The sequence below is a fragment of the Condylura cristata genome, unplaced genomic scaffold, assembly GCF_000260355.1.
Source record: "Condylura cristata isolate star-nosed mole 26May11 unplaced genomic scaffold, ConCri1.0 scaffold00025, whole genome shotgun sequence".
Taxonomy (NCBI): Eukaryota; Metazoa; Chordata; class Mammalia; order Eulipotyphla; family Talpidae; genus Condylura; species Condylura cristata.
In genome coordinates, this window is record NW_004567126.1 from 14,179,821 (window position 1) to 14,201,541 (window position 21,721).

The following is a 21,721-nucleotide window of genomic DNA, read 5'->3' on the forward strand; positions in this document are numbered from 1 at the left end:
TCCCTCAGAAAAGAACCCTGGGCACAAGTTGTCGGCACAGGGGGAGCAACTCTGGGAAGAGAGGTCCTGCCAAAGTCGGGGGACAGAGCAGATACTTTCAGGACATCCCCCTCCCTCTGACAGCCTCCTCTTCTCCCACTGGTACTTACTAAACAGGGATCTCATAGGCTCCCACCATCCTGATTCCCTGACCTTGGACTTCCAGCCTCCAGAAATACCAGCCATAGATTTCTGTGTATAAGTCCATCAGATTAAGGGGTTTTGGAATACCCCCATGTGGACTAAGACAGTGGTGACACACTTCGGGGCATAAAACCTCGCCTGACCCTTGATTCTCAAATGCTTTGAGCACACCGGTGCCCTCTGTCCTGCTGAGGCCAAGGGTGGATTCAGAAAAGGGGCAAAGCCCTGGAGGGGGTGCCAGGGTGCACAGCCTGCGGGAGCCAGGACAGTGAGAGGCCCCGAGGTTAGGAATCCAGGGCAGGACAGAATTCGAAGCCACGCGTGACCTTGGGAGGGCACATGCCATGCTGTGTGCAGCCCGGTTCCGGGGCAGAGTCCCAGGTAAACTGGAGGTCTTCAGGTTGGGGGACAGGCCTGGGCAGAGGTGCTGGGACCGGTCAGGGCTCCAAGGGCCCCACCTGCAAAGACAGCAGTGGACATGGGGGCCTACTGGAGGCCGGGTGTCACAGGAGCGGGTGTCCTGGGAAGGCGCCCAGGTGGGGGCGGGGGCGAGGGCAATGGTGGAGAGGTCAGTGCCTCCAGACGTGGTGCAGAACTGGCAAGTCCTGAGCACAGAGGTAGGAGGTGAGGGGCGTGTCCAGCTGCCTGAGAGCTGGCCTGCCAGACCACATGTCCACTCTGCATGGTGGAAAGGAGGAAACACCTCTGCGGTGTCTGTGACCAGAAACACCTCTTCGGTGTTTGTGCGGCAGCTAGAGGGTGGGAACAGCAGGGGGCCTGTGCTTGGGCCACAGACGCTGACCAGCGAGTCTTTCATCAGTGTCTGACTGCAGAAGTGGGGAGCCTGCCCTGCCCTGCTCTGGCCCTCAGGTCATGGAGGTTAATGTGGGAAGCTGAGGAGGGAGGGCTTGGAGAGGAAGGTCACTTGCTGGGTCAGGATGTGGTGGGATGAAAACTGACCCTCAGAGCTGGAGGCTGAGCTGCTGACCCAGCAGGAAGCCCCCTCTGGGAAGGCCCAGGCAGCCTCACTGGCTAGGCTCCCCTGGGCCCTTTGCCTTTCCAGGTTCAGGGAGCTGCCTTTCTAGGCTTGCTCAATTATTGGCAGTTTGGGTGGGAGGTAGATTGCATTCATTTGTAAATTGCAGATGAAGATAAGTGTCTTAGGGGGCTAAATTTCCAGTCATTAGTGATCACTGTGATTAGCAATAAAGAGCCAGGTTGCTTAGGAAAGTGTGGGCAAGACCAAGTTCTTCTTTTTTATTTTTATTTTTTTATAAATATTTATTTATTTATTCATACAGAACTGGGGTACAGGCCAGAGATGCGGAGGGTGAGAGGATTCACCAGAGACAGACTGGGGAGCAGAACAGGCAGATCGACGAAGTACACTGCTGAGAGGAGCAGTGGGCGGGTCAGGAGACCACATGCCACGTCATGTGGTCACCTCCGGGGCAGGCGGGGATTGAACTCATGCAGAAGTGGCTTTAGCTTCTCAGTGCGGTGCTTTAACCCGCTGCGCCACCAGGGAGGGCCCTTTTTTATTTTTTTTTAAGATTTATTTATTTATGACATAAGAACTGGGGTACAGGACAGAGATGCAGTAGGGATGAGAAGATTCACCAGAGACAGAGCGGGGAACAGAACAGGTGGATCTACTGAAATACACTGCTGAGGGGAGCAGTGAGCGGGACAAGAGAGCTCTGCCATGCCATGTGGGTCACCTCCTTGGCCCAGGATCAAACTCGTGCTGTAATGGCTGCTGATAGCTTCATAATGCTGAGATTTTACCCCTTGCACCACCCCCAAGTGATATTCCTAGGGAACGGTATCAAATAGCCTATAACAGGATGCAAATGTTAACTGCCTTGCTCTCTAAAGATACCAGTGCAAAAATTTAAAATAAAATAAACAAAAGAAAAAAGAAAGAACCCCACAAATAAAAGATATCAGTGCAGTGCTGCATTCTGGGAGCATGGAGAGGAAGACACAGAAAATGTATAAGGTCTGTGTGTCCTTGAACTAAAACAGTAGTGTAATGTCCTAGCAGGAAGTTCTTCATCCTGACTTGGAAAATGTGAAGTACAGATGCGATCTAAATGCAGTCTAAAGTCTTTATCTTATAACTGGTTGGAACTGAAAAGCAATGAGACAAAAGTCTAAATAATAGTGACCTTTGAGGTCATATGCCTGAAATTCTGTATGTCGATTTTTAAATATATCTGGCTTATAAATCGCGTAGGAAAATTAACTTCCGTGATTTTCTAACCATACCAGCTTGACCCTGAAATGATATTCTTCAACTTGATCACCGACTTTACTTACCAGACTTGGCTCCTGATTTCACCAAGTGGCCTCTTGTGTGCTCTTTTGACAATTTTCCTTAAATCAAATTCACCTCAAAGGAGAAGAAGTTTCTAGCTCAGAAAATCTTCCAAAGAATGTGCAGCAGATTTGAAGCCAAGTATGGGGTGATGTAAGCAAGGACTTGATGTCAGAGAGTTCCAGAGCTCCTCAGCCTGGGGCCATCGTGCCCTATAGGGAGCTTTGGCAATGGGGAACTGTTCTGGCTCTGACAATGGGACAGGGAACAGTGTGCGCTGCCTGTGTCTGGGTGCCGAGGCTGGGTGCTGCTACACACATCGCAACGTGCAGCACAGCCCTCCACACCTGGTCCAGACGGTCACTAGTGGCGAGGCTGAAAAGTCACAACACTGACCTTTCCGGGGCGAACATAGGGGCATTGAGATTCTATCTACTAGGACAGCTGGTTAGGACTTCCGGCCTTTTCGGAAGCATGATGCCTCTTCTGCAGTCCTTAAGATAATTATCGTGAGTAACAGCTTTTGGCCTGTCTCCACACGCATAAATCTAGGCCTGAGGGCAGAATGCTTCCAAGAGCATAATCTGTGCTCTAATTCACTTAAGGCCATTGGACAATCTTTTATGAAAACCTGATTTGAAAAAAACAAAATCTGTAAATGTAGAATGATAATCCAGTATCTCATAGGGTTGTTGTCTAGATTATACAAGATGGCATATATTAAACATTCAGGGATTATAAATATGCTTTAAGAATACACCAGGTGTATTCATGTTCTCATTTTAAAGTTTTCATTTTGGGGGCCCTCCCTGCCAGCTCTAGGGGTTAAAGCACAGCACTATGAAGCTGTCCCAAGCCCCCACAGCATGAGTTTGGTTCCAGGCCAGGAAGGTGACCCATATGGCTCAGCAGACCTCTGCTGTCTCATCTACTGCTCCCCTCAGCAGTGTTCTTCGATTCATCTGCCTGCTTCCCACTCTGTCTCTGGTGAATCCTCTCACCACCTCCAGCCCTCCCCCCACCCCGCACCTTTGGCCCATACCCCAGTTCTGTGTGCATAAATAAATAAATCTGTAAAAAAAATACAATAAAGTTTTCATGTTGGAATTTTGCAGGAGGACTCAAAGGTAGAGGAAAACATACACAATTCCAGTAGCATCACCCTGTTTCACAATTGTAATGATGATCAACATTTTGTTAATCTTGTTTCATCTCCCCTCACCTCGCAAAAGACAGATAATTTCGCCTACAGGTACTTCAGGATTTAGCTAGAAGTATTGTGCATTCTTTTAAGTTAACATATGAAACACCTACTGCCTTCAAGACTCCATGCTGGCCTAAGGCACAATATAAACCTGGCCCTGCGCTCAAAGTGCTTACCTTTTATTGGGGAGTTAGACGACAAACCAGAAAATACTCAAATAACTTGGTTGTCTTTTGTATTTAAATTAAATTTACATATAAATAAGTAGTTTTTAATGAACTAAATGCGCACATGAAAAGAGATAGAGACCAAGTATTAACAATGACCAAGTTGTGCTTAACTAACCTCGGGAAGAAACAAGGAAGGAAGTTGGGGTTCAGTTCCAAATAAGAAATGCATGAGCCTCTCAGGCAGCACCAACATTTTCTAAATTCTACCCAAAATAGAAAAAGCAGAATGGGGCCCTCCCTGGTGGCTCAAGGAGTTAAGTTTCAGCCCTATGAAGCCCCCACAGCATCAGTTCAGTCCCTGGCCAGGGAGCTGACCCACAGGGTGCGGAAGACCTCCCTGTCTCACCTGCTGCTCCCCCGAGCAGTGTGTTTCCGTACATCTGCTCCCCACTCTGTCTCCAGTGAAGCTTCTCACCCCTGCTGCATCTCTGGCCTGTACCCCAGTTCTTACGTGCATACATTTAAAAAAAATCTCAAAAAAAAAAAGTAAAGCAGAAAGAATGTCAGACAGATGTGATTTTCTCAGATACTTTGTTTACAAGAGATAATGTAAAAATGAGGGAAGTCAGCCAGGAGGCTGCCCACATACTGGACAGGCAGCTGATAGGAGCAGGGCCCTATGGCCATGCAGGACTGTTGAAGACCAGCTCCAACTATTGAGATGTCTGGAGGCAGCACAGGCAGGACCCTAAGGTGGGAAGGCGTTGGCGAGCAGACATCAGCGAGCAGACATCAGCGAGCGATTCCTAAAAAAGGGGAGAAGGAGAAAAAGGGAAAAGGGGAGCGAGGAAGACACCGAGTCGGAGTTGGGTGCAAGTCTTCCTGCTCATCTTTTTGCAGGTCTTTATTTATACTGTGTAGCAAGATTTAGTTACAATAATGCATCAGGTAAATTAATAAGAAATCGGCATAAAAGTTTTAAAGGAAGAGGGGAACAATGCATCCTCTTCCTGCTACTTTATGGTACACTATACTATACAGCTGTGTGATGGCTTTCATGTATACGGATGTTTAACTATGACTTCAAAGGATCAGGGTCTGGGAAAGGATGAGCTGTTAGCAAAGGATTTAGGAGTCTTAGGGAAGGAATAAATTGTGTTAGCAGAGTCCTCAGTGATAGTCTAAAGAGAAGCTAATGGCTAACTTAAGGTTGGCAGAGAGTAGCTAGTGTTTGTTTTAGGAAGAGGTTAAATAAGACTAGCAGAGAGTAGTTAGTGATTGTTTTAGGAAAAGAGTAAATTAAGAAGAAGTCACATAGTTATGCATTAAGCAAAACCTGTGTTGATAGTGTTAGGAAATTGTCCATGGGTCCTTATGCCCTGAGAGTTATCTAAGAATCGCTTTTTGTCAAAAGACCAAAAAAGCTTTCCAGGAGTCTTAATGCTCTGGGGTCTTATCTCTCCAGGAGCTTGCCTTTTGTCTTCAGTCAAAGGAATTTCCTGCCCAGGAGCAGCTCAGCTTGTACTTTGCCCAGGCCAGGTAGCCAATTTAGAGCTAAGGCAATCCAGTTACAAACTGATGTTGCTACAATATTTTTTGATATTATGATTATACAAAAAAGGGAGGTCATAACATAAGTTAACAGTGGAAATTCTGATTTTTCAGAGCTTTTCCCGAGCTACCCAGAATCTGTCAGACAATAGCCGTTGCATAGCTTGTGTCACAGGACAAGATAGTGTCAGGTCCCAGGACAGCTGTTGGGCTCACCCGGGCTGGCACTGCTCAGCGGAAGATGCATTTTAGCGTCTCTCCCCCTCCACGCCCGGGTGACACCCACGGTGTTTGGCATGGTGCTGTTTACATACAAGGTACTGATGCTGTGACCCATGTCATGTACTTACCCTTTCTCTCCCTATCTGTTGAGGACATTTCTCTACCTACTTCCACATTTTACTAGTACTTGGGCTCCACCCCTAGGAAACTCCCTTTATGTAGCTCTGTTTCAGCACATTTAGAGGAGCCCCCAGTAGGTCTGGGTGTGCCCCAATATCTTTCAGAGCATTACAGTAGTCCATCCCAGTTCCAACCGCTTTTCCCTAAAGTAGGTTTCCATGTTTTCAGTGGGCTGGCTCAGAATCACTTTCTGCCACTACTAAGCCTGAGTTACTGGGTGGAAAACTGTACAGCAGCTGCTAGAAGTCAAGCAATAGCCTCATTTACTTCTGTGACCTCAGATTCAAGTCTTAAATTGCTGGAGGTGGGGCAGAACATGCTACTGACCCCAGGACATAATGCTCTATTGTGCTGGGATAACTGCAAAAGCCTAAGTAGGAACAAGACAGAGAAACTCAGAAAAGAGGGGACAGGAATACCAGGAAAGCCCTGACTTTGCCTTCAGCCCTGGACTGGCAGAGGTAGCCTAGGTAAGAGCTGGACCAGGGCAACAAAGAAAAACTGTGTTACCACCTACTCCAAGCTTATCCCCCTGATTCTGAGAGAGGGACCAAAGTTTCTGCTTGAGGGAGAACAGAGATGGGTCAAGTTGAGTGCAGATAATGCACACAAAGAAAACCCCACCAACACTCCTGGGAACTCCCAAGCACAAGAAAATACCAACTAGAGGAACTTAGAGCCAGTGACTCCTAGAAAGTAGCGGTATCAGCAAAAAAGCGAACCTGTCACAAGCCTGGCCACACGACTCAATCCCTCACTCTAGCAGCCTGACACCAAGAGAGGCAAGTCCGTTTCCTGGCATCAGTACTGTTTATCTCTTTGTCTACACACAAAGCCAAATATTTCAGGAAAAAAAAAAAAACTGTAATCACAGAAAAGCAAGCAAACCACGCCCAATATCAAGAATTTGTAATCAGCATAAATAAACTGAAAAATGGGGGTGTTAGAACTACAAGCAAGTTCCTCAAGGAGCTATATCACTTAGAATATTGAATAGGAAAATCAGAGAACATGCACAGACAGGTGATGAATTTGAAAGGGAAATGGGATCTCTAAGAAAGAAACAAATGGGGGTGCCAGTAATAGAACAATGCAGTATCAAAGATAAAGAACTTCTGTGATGGGCTTTTAAGTGACAGGGTGAGCCCCAGGAAAACGGGGGGAGGCAGGTTTCCCACCCTTTCAAGGGGTGCTACTACTATCGTAACTATTAGTAATAGTTTTATTATTATTATTATCAGCCAGCACACAGCATGCAAGAACTATGAAATAATACCATATATTACATTGCCAGGAGAAGAAAGAGAAACTGGGAGAGAGTACATAAAGATACACTAGTCCAATTTTCTTTCTTTTTTTTTTTTTTTTTTTAAAGATTTACTTATTGGCCCTCCCTGGTGGTGCAGCGGGTTAAAGCACAGCACTGAGAAGCTAAAACCACCTCTGCATGAGTTCAATTCCCGCCTGCCCCAGAGGTGACCCACATGGTGCTGCAGGCCTTTCCTGACCCGCCCGCTGCTCCCCTCAGCAGTGTACTTCGTGGATCTGCCTGTTCTGCTCCCCACTCTGTCTCTGGTGAAGCCTCTCAAGCCCCTGAGCCTCTGGCCTGTACCCCAGTTCTGTATGTACAAATAAAATAAAATCTTTAAAAAAAAATGATTTACTTATTTATGCATATAGAAATGGGGTATAGGCCAGAGGTACAGGGGCAGTGAGAGGCTTCACCAGAGACAGAGTGGGGAGCAGAACAGGCAGATTGATGAAGTACACTGCTGAGGGGAGCAGCGGGTGGGAGAGGAGAAGTCTGTGTGCCATGTGGCCATGTGAGTCAGCTCCCTGGCTGGGAGCTAAACAACTACTGCTAGCTTAAGGTGTTGCGCTTTAACCCATTGCAACACCAGGAAGGGTCCTATAATAGTCCAATTTAAAAAAGCCATCAAGTGGCCCTCCCTGGTGGCGCAGTGGGTTAAAGCACAGCACTGAGAATCTAAGGCCGCTTCCGCGTGAGTTCGATTCCCGCCTGCCCCAGAGGTGACCACATGGCGTGGCAGACCTCTCCTGACCCGCCCGCTGCTCCCCTCAGCAGTGTACTTCGTGGATCTGCCTGTTCTGCTCCCCACTCTGTCTCTGGTGAAGCCTCTCGCCACCCCTGAGCCTCTGGCCTGTACCCCAGTTCTGTATGCACAAATAAATAAATCTTTAAAAAAAAAAAAGCCATCAAGACACAGACCCACAAAGCTGAGAGAATCTCAAATAGGATGGATTTGGAAAACAACCTCAATAATAACATCAAACTGCTTAAAACCAAAGATAAACAGAAAATCTTGAAGGTATTAAGAAAAAGCACTTTTCCAATTTTAAGGTAAACTGGGATCAACTTATGTATACCATAAGTCTTAGAACAAACATAAAACACTGTTTTGATAGTTAACAAGTAAATAATGGAAATAAAATGGAATCATAAAAAGTACACAAACCAAAATAAGATACAAAACATGTCTGTATTATTCCACAGGAAAATAACAAACAGAGTCATAGTAAATGTTGTGGGGAAAGAATATCAGATTGCAGCTGGAGGCATGGGGGTGAAATAATTCACCAGAGCCTAAATTTTAATTTTATTAAATGACACCCTGACAGTAGATAGTAATACAACTATATTGATCATTATACTAAATGTAAATACTATAACATCCTTGAGTAAAAAAGAAGAGATGGTGCTGTTGTTTTAAAAATTGAAATACATTTTATTCTATAATCCAAAAAAAGCCCACAAAGACATAGGTAGGTTAAAAGTAAAAGGATGGAAGTAAACACATCATGCAAACACTAATCCCGACAAAGTTGGAATGGCTATGTTATTACCTTAGAAAGTAGATTTCAGGATGGGACTATTATCATGGACAAAAAGGGAACATTAATTATTCCCATTAAAAAGATTTCCTAATTCTGAATATGTTCTGCACTCACACCTGACCCACTTCTAAAGAGCTAAATCAACAATTGAACAGGCAAAGAAGGACCCGTCTCTAAAACTTGTTACAAAAAGACTTGTTATCGCAGCACACAAAGTCCACATTAGCATTTGGTATGAAGAAAGACATGGAGAGGCACAGGTCCCCACAACCCTGGTAGCCATACTGGAGTTTGTTACCTGGAGAGAGAAACAAGAAGAGAGGACTCTGATTCTGACCTCCCAGTGTTTGCCACTAAAGGTAAATGATAAATATTTGCTGCATGAATGAGTCATCCCATGAATAAGGAAAATTGTACATTTTCCTGAGGAGTCCGGAGTGTCCCTGCCAGGTGGGTAGGACTCCAGTGAGCATCTTCCCCCAGCCTCTAGTCACTGGCACACCAAGGCCACAGGCTAGTTCCAGTGGCATTTCCCCCCCCCCCTCTTTTTTCAATAGTTTATTTTCCCATCATTTTGTGCCTTTTTCCATCTCAGTTGTAATCCCCTTGGGCTTCCCATCACCAAATCACCCTTGTGCCATCACCAAAGTCCAGTGCATTTCCCTCCCCCCTCATTGGCATATTTACCGTCCAATTCCTGGCATCCTTGAGGGTGCCCCGACTATCCAAGGACCTGGGGTACCCTCCATAAGTGCTTTTCTCCCGTTAGGCCCCTTGGTATCACGCTAATTGAGGCCAGTGTCCATCATGCCCAAATTGGAGCAGGCGTTCCCAGCTTTTTAAGGGGGAGGGGCTGGGAGCCTCCCACATGCTACTCCCCACAGCGTTCGCAAAAGATGGGGTGAAGGCCACCGAGGACCCTCCGGAGCCCACCTACCTTCATAGACCTTCCTCAGATAGCACCTCTGGCTGCCCCGGGTCTCGCAGACGCCAGCCCCAGTCTCGCAGACCCCACTGGCATTGATGCGACCACACTGGTGACAAGTCAGCGCTGGGAAGGCAAAGCGGGATCAGACCCCCCCCCCCGCCCCAGTGGTGGTGGTGTGGTGGTGGGGGGCACACAACCCCCACTCCCCTTCCCGGCAGCCTGGACGCCGCGTCCCCTGCCCGACCTGAGTGGGGCTGAAAGCAGGTGCCTGCTCGGGGAAGGGCTGGAGGAGCGTCTGGGCACTGACCCCAGAAAACTTTCCTCTCCAGCCCCAGGGGAGGGGGACACAGGGCCGCCAGAGGACAAGTCCAGTCCCACAGGCAGCTCCACCTGACCCACTCTTATGGGGTCGAATTAAATCTTTCAGCAGGAAAGCATGAGGCATTGGGGAGTATCGGGGTTAACTGGACGAGAGCGGGAAGCAGAGGCTGAAGAAAAGCTGGGAAAGAGGAGGAAGAACAGAGCAGGGCCAAGAGTGGAGGGAGAAGAGGAGAGAAGAGGCAGAGCCTGAGGGAAGGTAGGGTGGAGGTGACACCTGGCACATCCAAAGTCAGGGCTAGCGGCTCGCCTCTCCCAAAGCCCAACAAGCCACCCCCCGCTCCATGGGGCCCTCCCAGACGCCCCTCAGGGGCTCACCGTTCAGGGGGCCCGCCTGCAGGCAGAGGCACAGCAGCAGGACGAGGAGGCAGGATGCATCCATGTGGGACCTAGACCCGAGGAGTAGTGGCACCGAGCTGCAGGCCCCAGCCTGAGACCGGGGCTTTATAGCCCAGCCGGGAGGGGTGTGCACCGGCCGCCCGTGGAGGCGCTGCGCTGGCTCGAGGCGCTGCGAGAACAGATGCCTGCTGGGAACTCGCGTTTCTGCAGGCCTCGGGGGCTCTGCGCAGCTCCACTGGCGGGCTAGCAAGCCACCTGCGTCCAGGGCTCCCTTTGGTCTCATTTCCCAAGGTTTTTGATTAGGAGAAGCAAGCTTTTGGAAGGATTTGTGAGATCCAGGTGAACTGGAGCCGTGGGCTTCCAAACCTCCAGGGGTCAGTACTTCCTAATCTGCCTTTGAGTGCAGATGTTGAAATCCACTTCCCAAAGTGGCTGTCGGCCTCGCCTCTTGCAAAACGCAGTATTAAACCCAAAAGAGCACACGTGGGTCTACCAGGGTAGGGAGACTCCCGGCTATGTAGAAACGTTTGTTTGTAGTCCTGATTAAAAACACTGGAGAGAGAGCTTTGTAGTTAGAGGCTTCAAGGCCCCTGCACCTGCGTCCAGCTTCCCTTCCCTTCAGTGTTAGCCTCTCCCAGCTTAAGAACAGCTCAGCCTCTGAAGTGGGGGACTTCCCAGATAGGGGGTGTCTTCCCGTCCCGCTCAGCAGGACATGTCGCCTAGCCCACCGCAAAAGAACACTTGTGTTTGGTTGGGAGCTTGTGGTGTGGCAGCCACAGCATCAAACACTCGGGCAGTGTTGTTTCACTGGATTCTCACACAGTGGCCCATGTGGTAGTTCTTAACACCCCATCTTATGGATAAGAAAACTCAACGGGAGCAATCAGCCTCCAGTGACAAACAGGATAACGCGGATTCCAACCCCATCTGCAAGCTCTGTTCACTCTGTCACCCTGCCTATAAAACCCGCGACGTAATGGATTCCAGAAACCTTCAGGAGTTTTTCAGGACCTGAGGGCAGGACTCCCGCTGCCAGAGATGGCTCCTTTAGACACAGAGTTCTAGATATCAGCTCTAAATCATGAACAAACATGGACACGGCACAGCAGCTATAGTTTTCCACCATCTGCTAAGAATAAGGGTTTTACTAAGTGATTCTTCTGGGGTTCTCATTAATCCTAGGTTCATCTGAATGGGAAGAGGAGGGAGGGTGTTCAGTCCAGCCCTAGGGCATTCTTTTCACTCCACTCGCTGGAGGCCAGGGACCGTCCCCAGCGCCTGCCCATATCTTCCCTGCAGTAGAAAAGATAGACAAGATCCTTGTTAGCCTGTGGGGAGCTGAGGAACCCAGCAGTGCATGTGATTCAGGGTGGGGTAGATAGCATTAGGATCTGAGTAGAGATTATTCATCACTTTAACACATGCATGTCGTTAATCTGAGACACTTGTGTCCCCCTGAAAATCCAGGAGGTCGCTAAAAAGGCAAAGTTGGTCATTCAGCTCACATCCCAACAGAAAACATCTCCCAGGGTCTCCTCAGCCCCATGGGCCTGCAGTGCCAGCAACACCATCCTTACCCAGGATTCCTCACGGATGCCCCTGCAATCTCTGTCTCATATCTTCGTTCTTTTCTGAGTGCAGGGTGCCCGTAACTTAGGGTCCTCCCAATAGGGCCTGTGTGACCCAAAAAACCCCCTTATAATCCTCTGCTCTGCCGTGTGCCATAAATGTAAGAACAGGTAGGTACCACAGTAATTTAGTGAGTTGTCTCATTTGTCATTTGTGATTTGTGATTCTTGTCCCTACCCTCAGTTACAGGATTTAGCCTGGTTCCCTGGCAGAGTTGCTAGAAGGAGAGGAAGAATGGCTAGAGGCAGTGTCCTGGGCAGGAGGGTTCCTGCCTCAGAAAACATTTCTGGGCAAGAAGAGCTTGGCCAAGGCAGCAGGGCTCTGAGGCTTCAGGGCCACGTGGGTCCTTGTAAGAGGTCACCAGCAGGCAAAGATAGTCAGCAAGTTATCATTGCTCATCTGCCTTCTACCACAGCGGAATTCCTGACAGCGAGTGCTGCAATTAAGCCCACAGGGTCACCATACCAGGACTGCTGTTCACGTAGAAGCAACCTCCAGGTCACCAACTGCTCAGGTTTCTGAGAAGCCTAGTCCAGGGGTATGGAGTCCTACATGTTTCTCTCTATAGTGAGCCCATTATTTAAGGCAAACCGGCATGTCTCTCACCTCTTCTTTTCTGTTACCTCTCACCTGCCCCTGCCTTGCCAGTCTCTCTGGCCCCCAGTAGTGCCCTCAGCACATGAGTCTCAAAGACCTTTCAACTCAGCTTTCCAGAGCTACATGTCTCTGTACTCCAACTTCCTGAAAGAAGTCTGGTTTTCTGCTTGGGGTGTTAGACCCTGGAACATCAATTCATTTGGGGTGGAAGAGGTGAGCGGAAGGAGGCAGCAGCTGGAATCTCTCTGGCTGTGTTAGCTCCAGAACTCTTCAAGTTCCAGAGCAAATTCTCCATCACACATTTTCCCATCTGATGTGCTCAGACACTCACGGCTTTGGCTTTGGAGGGCCAAACTAGTGGACATGAACAGGTTTCCAACTCAGATCCCAGGGCAGCCAGCCTGGGCGAGGCTGGATATGGTCTGCTAAAGCAAAGCTGAAGAAAAGAGGGAGGAAAACTTGGAGGATAAGGCTTAAGGGGGGAACCTTCAGGTTTAAAGTCCCATCTCCCAGTCCTGTGCCATCTGGGGAGGGGTGCAGCAGGGACAGCCCAGAAAGTTCTGATGATGGCAAAGAGCAGAGGCACTAAGACTTTAACAGCTGGAGGGTGGTGCTGCAGAGAGCCCCTCTTCCTTTCCAACAACTTCCACTACCTCTCTCAGCAGAAGTCTGACCGTGTGACCCCAGAGCGTTCTCCCTCTCACTTGCCTGTTGACAGAATGGCCTTCCATGTTCTTCTTGACTCCAGAGGAGACCAGTCTCAGCCCTAGAAGCCTAGTTTTGTCCTCCATCTCAAGGTTAGTGGGGTAATCCTTTGCAAAATTCGATGCCTAGCAATGCTGCTTTTCCAACCTAGAATCATTCCACACTCACAGTTTTTCCTTCACTGAAGAGAAGAGAAAGAAAAGGCAATTCATTTATTGGGTTATCGGAAAAGTCATGGTGCAGTTTTGCTTGAAAAACATAGAAAAAATATGTCATGATTCTTCTAACAACCCAACACTTCTTCATTCAGGAAAAACTGATATAGTGTCTATTATGTGGCAAATATGCTCTTGGGTCCTAGAACATGACTGTGATCAAAGTAGGGGCCAGCTTTTAAGGGGGTTGGAGTCTAATGGGGAAGAAACACATAAGCAAGTAATTTTTAGTGATGGTACCCCCATTCTCGATACAGCAGCCTGTGGTCCATGGGGTTCTTCCATGGACAGGGAAGAAGCAGGAGGTGGAGGCTAGGGTGGGGGTGAGTCTGCCACCCCCGAAAATAAGTTGTGTTTGTACCAGGTGGAGTCCCCATTGCACCTTCGTCTTCTCAGCGTGGCTGCCCCGTGTTGAAGCAATGGCTCCAGGCAGTTTCCAACTAACCCTTGGTCACCCCTTTTTACTATCTGTAATCTGTGTAAATCCTCCTCCGTATAAAAGCCGGGTCATTCTCAGTGACCCATTCTGCTACTTGATTTCTGCCCAAACCGTGACTGATAAGCCTTCGTGGAAAAAATGTTTACAGAAGTGGGCACTAAAAAGTAAGTGGGACGTTCAGGTTTTAGCAACAGCAAGAAGAAACCACCAGCTTCTCTAGGCCTAAAGAGGCAGGGGAAGGAAAACACGTTACCGCAGCTGGAGTCACGCGAGAGAGGACACCCGGAGCAGCTTTGTCATGCTGGCATGACCAGAGCCAGAAGTGTGCAAGGAGGGACAGGAGGGACCAATACTTCACTCTCCCCCTCCGTCTGCCTCTCCCCCTCTCCTTCTTTTTCTCACTTCCCCCACACCTATCAGTGTTGGCCCCCTTCAATCTTCATGGGAAGACCCAGCCCAGACCTAAGCCTGCATTCACTCAGCTGATCATTCAGTAGAGGTCAGTCTTCTGAAGCACAGGTCAGGGCCCAAAAAAGTCTGGTGAAGAGAGCTAAACAGAAAATAAACAGCCAATCACACCTCATTGCCAACACTTTAACAAGAGTGTAACTGTCTTCGAAAATTTATTATAAAGAATGTTATTTCTTTTTAAAATAGGAGCCAGCTGGCACCAGGCCAAGTAGCCTTCGCTGCCAGTTGGCCGTGGGTTGTCAGAGCGCCCCCTTCTGAAATAGCTACATGAGCACCTCAGAGCACAACCCATTGTGAGGAAGCCTGGCTGGTTTCTGAGGTTCTAGAATTTCCAGGAATCTCCAGCACCGGGAGATTCTGTTCATTTGTGCTTCACTGCTCTTGGGTGCCCACATCGGGGGCCCCTCTCCCTTAGATCCAGATGAAAACTTTTCTCCTACTTATGAGTCTTCTTCAGCTCAGATCTGTCAGCGGTGAGTCCTCTTGTCTGGCTCTGCAGAATATGTAAGAGGCCCCTTGTAGGCGTTTCAGTCTTCCAGGAAAGAAGACCAGTATCTTAGTTACCCAAACCAATTTGGTTCAGAATCAGGAATAGCCAAACAAGTCTAATGTGGAGAGTACGGGAGTCAGCGGATTCATCCTAGTGATGGCCGTTCGGTCGGAGGGGACCACAGCTTGACACTTTAGACACGTTCTGACTTACATCAACCACTGACCATTTGCACCTGAAGCTCTGTAAGCCTAGGGGTTATGTGGAAGTCCAGTGAAAGTTTGTCCCGACAAACTGCATGCAAGGGAGATGGGAATGTGGCCTGAAAGCCAAATCAGAACACAGCAGGGCTGTGGGCCAACGAGCCTCCCTTCATGGCTAGTTCTACCCACCCAGTTGTCGGGGTTCTTTAAGATCTTTCAGGACCCCCAGGCTCAGTGGGCTATGTTGCCTCCTTTCTCCGACAAGAGACAAAGCCACAAACTCTAAGAGGTTGGTCAAATGACATGTTCTCCATATTCTTGATTCCCTTTGCTTTTTGCTTTCTTGACCTTTTAAAAGTTGACCCTGAAACACAGATAGCTAGCTGCCAGCCAGCCCCCTGAGACATAACTACAAGATCAACTAAGAAATTAGGATGCCTTTCCAAGCCTCCTTTCTACACTGGAAATATATCTTTATTATTTTTTAAAGAATTTTTTTGGTGGGCCCTCTCTGGTGGCACAGCGGGTTGGAGTGCACTGCGAAGCTGGTGGTGGCCACTTCAGTGCGAGTTCGATCCCTGCCCCGGAGGTGACCACACGGCGTGGCAGACCTCTCCTGACCCACCCGCTGCTCCCCTCAGCAGTGTATTTCATCAATCTGTCTGTTCTGCTCCCCACTGTCTCTGGTGAATCCCCTCACTGCCCCTGCATCTCTGGCCTGTACCCCAGTTCTTGTATGCATAAATAATCTTAAAAAAAAGATTTTTAAAAATTTATTTATTGGGGTGTAGGCCAGAAATACAGGGGTGGGGGTGTGGTGGTAAGAGGATTCACCAGACACAGAGTGGGGAGTAGAAGAAACAGATCTACTAAAATACACCGCTGAGGTAAGCAGCGGGCGGGGCAGTGCTGCACTGTGTGGGTCACCTCCCTGGCCCAAGACAGCTTCATAGTGTGAGACTTAACCCCTTGTGCTCCAGGGAGGCCCCAAGAGTTTTGTAATTCCCAATATCAGTTGGAGAGAAAGTTAACTGAGCACTCAGGCAGTGGCCAAGGCACCTCACAAGTGACCTTTTTGACTGTTCATGACAACTCCAAGTGGGTGCAAATGTTAAGTGAGATGTAATCCCAACTCATATACATAAGTAAAGAATGCTTTATCTTAGAAATTGGAGGTTACTTTTCTTTTTGAGAACCCAGATCTCAGAATTGGGTATTGTATATAAGAAAGAACTTGAACTTGCCAAATAAAGGGTTTTTTTTTTAAAGATTTATTTATTCATACAGAATTGGGGTACAGGCCAGAGATGCGGAGGGTGAGAGGATTCATCAGAGCCAGAGCGGGGAGCAGAACAGGCAGATCGAGGAAGTACACTGCTGAGGGGAGCAGTGGGCGGGTCAGGAGAGGTCTGCCACACCATGTGGATCTCCTCCCGGGCAGGCGGGGATCAAACTCATGCGGAAGTGGCTTTAGTTTCTTAGTGCAGTGCTTTAACCCGCTATGCCACCAGAGAGGGCCCCCCAAATAAAGGGGTTTTAATCCCTTCTGATATTTGCTGTGGAATCATTAGCTATTTATCATCTCTAGTTTAAAATTTGACCTGTCCGAGGTTAGAACTTTCCATCCTCAATTTCTACTAGAATTATTTAGCTATTAAAAGCAACGTTTTGTATCTCCTTTTTAATTCTCTTTCATCCCCTGAGGAGCTGAGGAGGAAAGGGTGTCAGTGACTCCTTGATGACATGAATGATGGCACACTGATTTCCCTTTGGGTGTTTTAGGGGCATTGGTAAATGTGTCCCCTTGTGCATTTTTTAATGCTGCGAATCTTAAAGTTCTTCCTTTCCACTCCAGAGGTGACCTTTTTGTGTTTCATTAACAGCTCTGTCCTTCATGATCTCTTGGGTAGTTAGCTCTCTCCAACACCTGGAATATCTTCAGGTGCCTGATCGAGGCCCCCAGGCACCCCAAGAATCACACATTAGCCCTGCTCCCTAGGACAGCAGTCTCTACCCTGCACATCTGTTCTGCCACCTTTCCCATCTCTCTCTTCCTCCATCCCAGGAACAGCAGGCCATTCTGATGAGCCTCCGCACTCCGTGAACCGTCATGCTTCCGTTCAGCAATTTTCAGATGACTACATGTCACTTCGGAAGCCTTCAGAAGCTGAGGCTTTATATGAGACTTCTTCAAGCAAGAACGCTTTAAGTGAGCATGTTTCAGGTGGTCACGCTTCAGCTGAACATGCTTCAGCTGGACATGCTGCTGCTGAACACGCTTCAGGGGAGCACACTTCAGGGGGGCACGCTTCAGGGGAGCACGCTTCAGGGGAGCACGCTTCAGAGGAGCACTCTGCAGGCGAGCATGCTAGCGGCGAGCACACGGTAGCTGAGCACACTTCAAGTGAGCACACCATCTCTGAGCACACGACAGGCGAACACACTTCAGGGGAGCATACTGCAAGTGAACACACTTCTAGTGAACCTTCAGGTGACAAGTCTGCTGAACAGTCTGCTGAACAGGCTTCTGTGGAACAGGCTTCTGTGGAACAGGCTTCAGTGGAACAGGCTTCGAGTGAAACTCCTTCAAATGAGAAGTCTCTCACTGAGCAGTCTTCTGGTGAGCAGGCTTCCGTTGAAAAGGCCTCCGCTGACCAAGCTTCAAGTGAACAGGCTGCAGCTGAACAGACTTCAGGTGATAAGGGTGAGCAGACTTCAGGTGTTTCATCCTCAAGCACACCTTCAGGTGAGTCTCAATTTCATGCCGATGTGCTGACTTTGACTGCAGCTGGGAAACAGGCCACACAGCCAGCAACCTGACTTAAGAACACTAAGAAAGAGCAGCTCAAAGCTCTTCAAGACTGTTTGTCTCTTTACAGTAATACTGGGAGGCAGGATCCAGGCTCTGTGGGTGCCCTGACGGCTAAACAATTTGGAGGACCCTGTTTAAGAAAATACAGTACAAATGCTAAATACCAGCAGTGCCCCCAACTCCACACTAACATTAAAACATGAATAAAAATGCCCACAATGCCTTTTCATGAGTTTCTGGTGAACTGTGAGGAAGGTTCGCAAACCCAGGAAAGACAGGCCGAGCCCTGGAGCCAGAGACACTCGTTTCTTTTTTTAACATGGAGACTAAAGATGCAGACACTTAAGTCTGTTAGATCCAGAAGGAAGTTCCCAGGGACTCTGGCTCTTATCACAAAGTGATTGTTCAGAGAAGGAAAACAAGACCATTGTCTCGTGCCTCATATTACCCGACATAAATACTTCCTATTTAATGCCCACTGCATAAGTAGCAGTATTCCAAATTTATGAAGTTGGAAACAGCAAAACTTGATTCAAGTTTAGGTCATCTGACTCCAAAGTTCATATTCTTACCCCTTCTTTATGCTCCCTTAACTCAGGAAATGACACTGGAGATGGTAAGAGAGGCAATATATAAGTAGTTCAAATATTTTTCTTGGTGACAAGTAGAAAGTGGGAAAGGATGCAGCCTCTTTATAGAGCCCGCAACATGAGAGCATTTTAATACCACTTACTACTCCAATTTTATCCCAAGTGCTCATGCCTTGGGAGAGTAAGATGGGGTTTATGGAATTGAGTCTGTCATGTGGCAAGTTCTACTTTGCTCCTAGACATGACAGAAGAGCATCTAATTATAAATGCCCAGGAAGCTAATGTGGGGACATGAATTGAAGTTGAAGTATTATAGAGAAAAACTTAGGATTTGTCAGTGACCAAAGTCACAGATGAAGCAGTAAGAATGAAGGAATTTCCTCAGGTTCAGAAGAGAGAATATGCTCTCGCACACATGGGTTCCTCAGATTCCCAACACGCACTAAGAATAAAACATGTGTCCAAGCTGTGTATTTCTGCCTATCATCCCTCCTGAGATATGAATCAAGGCTACACAACTGGTCTATAAAAGAATTTCATCAGGCTGATTTTAATTTTTAGGCCCAGTGTTGAATTGCCATACATGCTCTTATATGAATGACCAAGGAAAATGTCTTCGTGGAGAGGGGGTCTGTACAACTCAGAATTCCCAGCAGTGCATGTTAAAGAAGATCTTTGAAGGTACATGGTACTGTGCAAAGCAATCTTTGATAGAGAACTCACTGACAGAGTACTGAGGGGAACAGTTGGAGTGGGAGGCTTGGTCCTGGGGGTGGGAGTTGTCATTCCCCAGGAACTTGGGATTCAAGAAAACCTTTCCTTTCAATAATTAAGAGCAGAATTCCTGCTATTGATGGGGGAGGAAGAGCCCCTACCCAGCAGGCCTCAATGTCTTAGAAGGAGGCTGGGAGATGGGCTGGCTCTTCCTATGAAATAAATGTGTGGTCCCTTGAGCCGTTTGTGAGCTCAGAACTATATCTTGTTCCTGAGTATCTATTAGTAGAACTTAACACAATGTTTAGTAGGCATTTAGTAAATACCAAATGAATAAACTAATAAACAACAGTGTACCAGTCTGTGTTCAGAGGTTGCCAGACATGAGCACATTCCTACACCTCCACCCTTGTACTGATCCTCCTAAAATCTTGGTAACTTCCATCTTGTGACACATAGCCAGACTGCCTTTGCAGTTTGGCCCCTGACTAGAGTGGAGAAGGGCCTGGAATAGACAGGTAGAAGGTGAGCTGGAGGAAGGATATATGTATCGGAAGTCTTGGTTGTACCTGTGGGAGGACACTGGGGGCCTGGATAAAGGCTAGTGTTGTAAGAATCATCTGTTCACTGAGATCTGTTTCTGCCTCTTTCAGGTGGAAAACTCCAGTTCATGGTTCAGGGCTGTGAGAACATGTGCCCATCAATGAACCTCTTCTCCCATGGAACCAGGATGCAAATTATATGCTGTCGGAATCAGTCTTTCTGCAACAAGATCTAGAAGCCTGTGCCATTGCTTCTTCTGTGACTCAGGCAGCAAAAATCATTATCCTACGGGCTCAATTTAGATTTTGTTTCTTCCCCAGCCAACAACTTAATCACATCTGCCTCTGCCTGAGGGTCAGACAGGAATGCTCAAGTATCTCCCCCATCTCCCTTCCCCATTTCTAAACATTCTTGTCTTTCAATAAATTCTGCATGGTTAAAAAATACAGACTCCAAACAAATTTCCCATCAGTCAGTTGCAGAGTTGGTCTGAACTTCTTTCTACTCTACATACTAAATCAAATGCTTTCTGAAACCACATATACATCAACGTGCTCCAGGGCAGAGACCAGAAAGAATGCAAAATAGACGGCAACCTTCTAAGAAATGAAACTACACTGGGGATCCTTCTCTCTGAACCTCCCTCCATTTTTTCACCCTATAGAAACCTAACCCTTTTTTACTTAGCCTGGTATCCAAAATTCACCCCTTTTCTGATGCTTGAGGTTTCAGTCTTTAAGCATCTACTTGTAACGTAATTATGACAATTTGTTGCTGTGCAAACAGGTAGCAGGCCAGGATGCTTAAATCTTTTTCTCACGGTGTCACTGGATTATCTGCTTACCACAGTGGCAGATGAAAATACAATTACAGTCCCTTTCTCCTTGTATTAGAGTCATGGTCTCCAAGATATTTTCACATACATGGTTTCATAGGATTCTCAGAAAAGATCCCAGAAAGATAGATAGGAAAGATAGCTTCACACTTATTTTGAATATAAGGAAATATGACAGATTTTTTTAATCAATGTTTATTTTTACATCATTTTGTGCATTTTTGACAGAGATGTTTTCTTGATATTGATGTCCCAAATTTACCATAGTTATGGCGCTGAGCAGCAAGACAGGGCAGATTTCAAAACCAAATCTGATCTCAATCTGAACTGTGTCCAGCACACTATGAATACTGGCCCGTTCAAGGCCGAAACCACCCTCTCCCTCCTATACAAGTCCGTCTCCTTTCTGTCATTGTTCCCCCAAGACCTCTGTTCAGTCGTTCCTGAAATCAGCTGAGCGAGCTAACCTCATACCAAGCAAAAGTCTTTAATATTAATTTTTTCTTTTATAGAAAAGCCCTAAGAAGTCTTAGGAGGAGCATACCGAAACTTTTATTTCGTGTAAATTAAAAGCATTAAGTATGTATGCACTATGGCCTTCCCCAAAAATAAGTCAGTAGCAGGTTAATTTGTAACAATTATTTGTGGGGCACTGCTCTTCAAATTTATATTTTTTAAGCAGTCATTTATTAGTGACAGGTTTCTCAGCATATGTATTTTAATTGTCTCAGACTCAAAGATGCTTTATGTTCGTATTTCTTTCTTATGTGGAATATCCAAACTGAGAACACATTTAGTTTTTTAAACTTTAATAGAGAAATACAAGCTGTGGTTAATTGGTTTTCATCTCTGGATTTAAGATCTACTATTGCTTAGAACCAAAAGAATGAAATGGGCAAAGACTTCAGAAGTTTACTGCCATGAAGATGATAAACATGATTATCAGTGTGGAGTGAGGTAGTAACTAGCATTTACAGAGCATATACACACATCTAAGAGGTTCAAAGAACTTATGGTAGGATAAATAAAAAGAAAACCATACACACACACACACATACACACATGGAGTTGTCATACTACTAAAATTCAAAGATTAAAACTCAAAACTATCCAAAGAAGAGACTGCATTGCAATAGGTAAACAGGAG

At 47.1% G+C, this 21,721-nt stretch overlaps 1 protein-coding gene across 1 annotated transcript; it reads left to right on the plus strand.

The window, feature by feature from the left end:
* Nucleotides 1-661: 661 nt before the first annotated feature.
* Nucleotides 662-20,092, plus strand: ACRV1 (acrosomal vesicle protein 1). The gene is made up of 4 exons (XM_004688780.1): nucleotides 662-800; nucleotides 17,146-17,826; nucleotides 19,044-19,163; nucleotides 19,850-20,092. Exons 1-4 carry the CDS (start codon nucleotides 662-664, stop codon nucleotides 19,972-19,974), a joined length of 1,065 nt encoding a protein of 354 aa, XP_004688837.1. The 3' UTR covers nucleotides 19,975-20,092.
* Nucleotides 20,093-21,721: the final 1,629 nt, after the last annotated feature.